At 54.1% G+C, this 884-nt stretch overlaps 1 protein-coding gene across 1 annotated transcript in view; it reads left to right on the forward strand.

Moving 5' to 3' along the window:
• The first annotated feature begins 570 nt into the window (after positions 1 to 570).
• LMO2 (LIM domain only 2) overlaps positions 571 to 884 on the forward strand; it is a 7,761-nt gene continuing 7,447 nt past the window's right edge. The window contains exon 1 of the mRNA XM_042022385.1: positions 571 to 622. Within this exon, the coding sequence (XP_041878319.1) occupies positions 586 to 622 (37 nt within the window). The 5' untranslated portion in view covers positions 571 to 585. The remainder of the gene's footprint in view (positions 623 to 884) is intronic.

Genomic DNA, 884 nt, shown 5'->3' on the forward strand with positions numbered 1-884 from the left:
CCGATGGAGGGGAGGAAGGGCGGGAGGGAAAACAGACATATTCAGGCAAGACTTTCCCCATCTTTAGCCTCTCTTGGATTAATTACAGATCGATACTTGGTACTCGCCGGCTTTTATAGCTCATTAGCATCACACGGTGTCAGGGTGTAAATTTGTTACACAGCTTGCCAAGAACCGGGGGGTGTCTGGAAGCAAATGCTCGCTCGGGGCTATAAATGAGACACAACTGAGCTGACCGGTTTGAGCTCTGGGCGGACAAATAATGCTTGGGATCTTTACCTGTGGCTCTCCAAGTGCCGTACAAACCCATGTGTGCGTGTGGGCATGTGCGTGCTCATGTCAGAGAGGGAGAGGGCGAGGAGAGGGATGGTGAGTGCGGCTCCTGTGTGCAGTTGAGAAGGCGGCACAATCCGGAACCAGGCGCTTATTTTTTTTCAGCCCTTGGGATCATTCTCAGGTCGCCCACCTGCCTGCCCACAGAGACAGCGTTAGTAAGGAATTAATAACGTGAGAACGCCTCGGCAGCCCCCAGCCCTGGCTCTGGGGAGCCCCGCTCTGTCTCTTTAAGGAACCCAGCGAGTCGTGATGCTGCTGTTTGTATTGCCGAATCCCCAGGAGTGCAGTTAAGAAACGGGCAGCTGTCTCTTTAAGTGTGATTTCCTTCTATTGTATTTGAATCGTGATCAGGAAAAAGGAAATGAAACCAGAGAGCCGGGGCTGAGCCACGGAGTAATAATAATCCCGGGGATGCGGCTGCCGCCGCTCGCAGCGCTGCCGCCCGGGCGCGGTGCGTCTCCGGAGCTCCCCCCCCACACCCGCGGAGCGCCTCCTTTTTCCTGAGCACGATTCAAATACAATAGAAGGAAATCACACTTAATGAGACA

The sequence above is a fragment of the Corvus kubaryi genome, unplaced genomic scaffold (assembly GCF_017639235.1).
Source record: "Corvus kubaryi isolate FWS band 111438036 unplaced genomic scaffold, C.kubaryi_AGA036_p1.0 37201, whole genome shotgun sequence".
Lineage (NCBI taxonomy): Eukaryota > Metazoa > Chordata > Aves > Passeriformes > Corvidae > Corvus > Corvus kubaryi.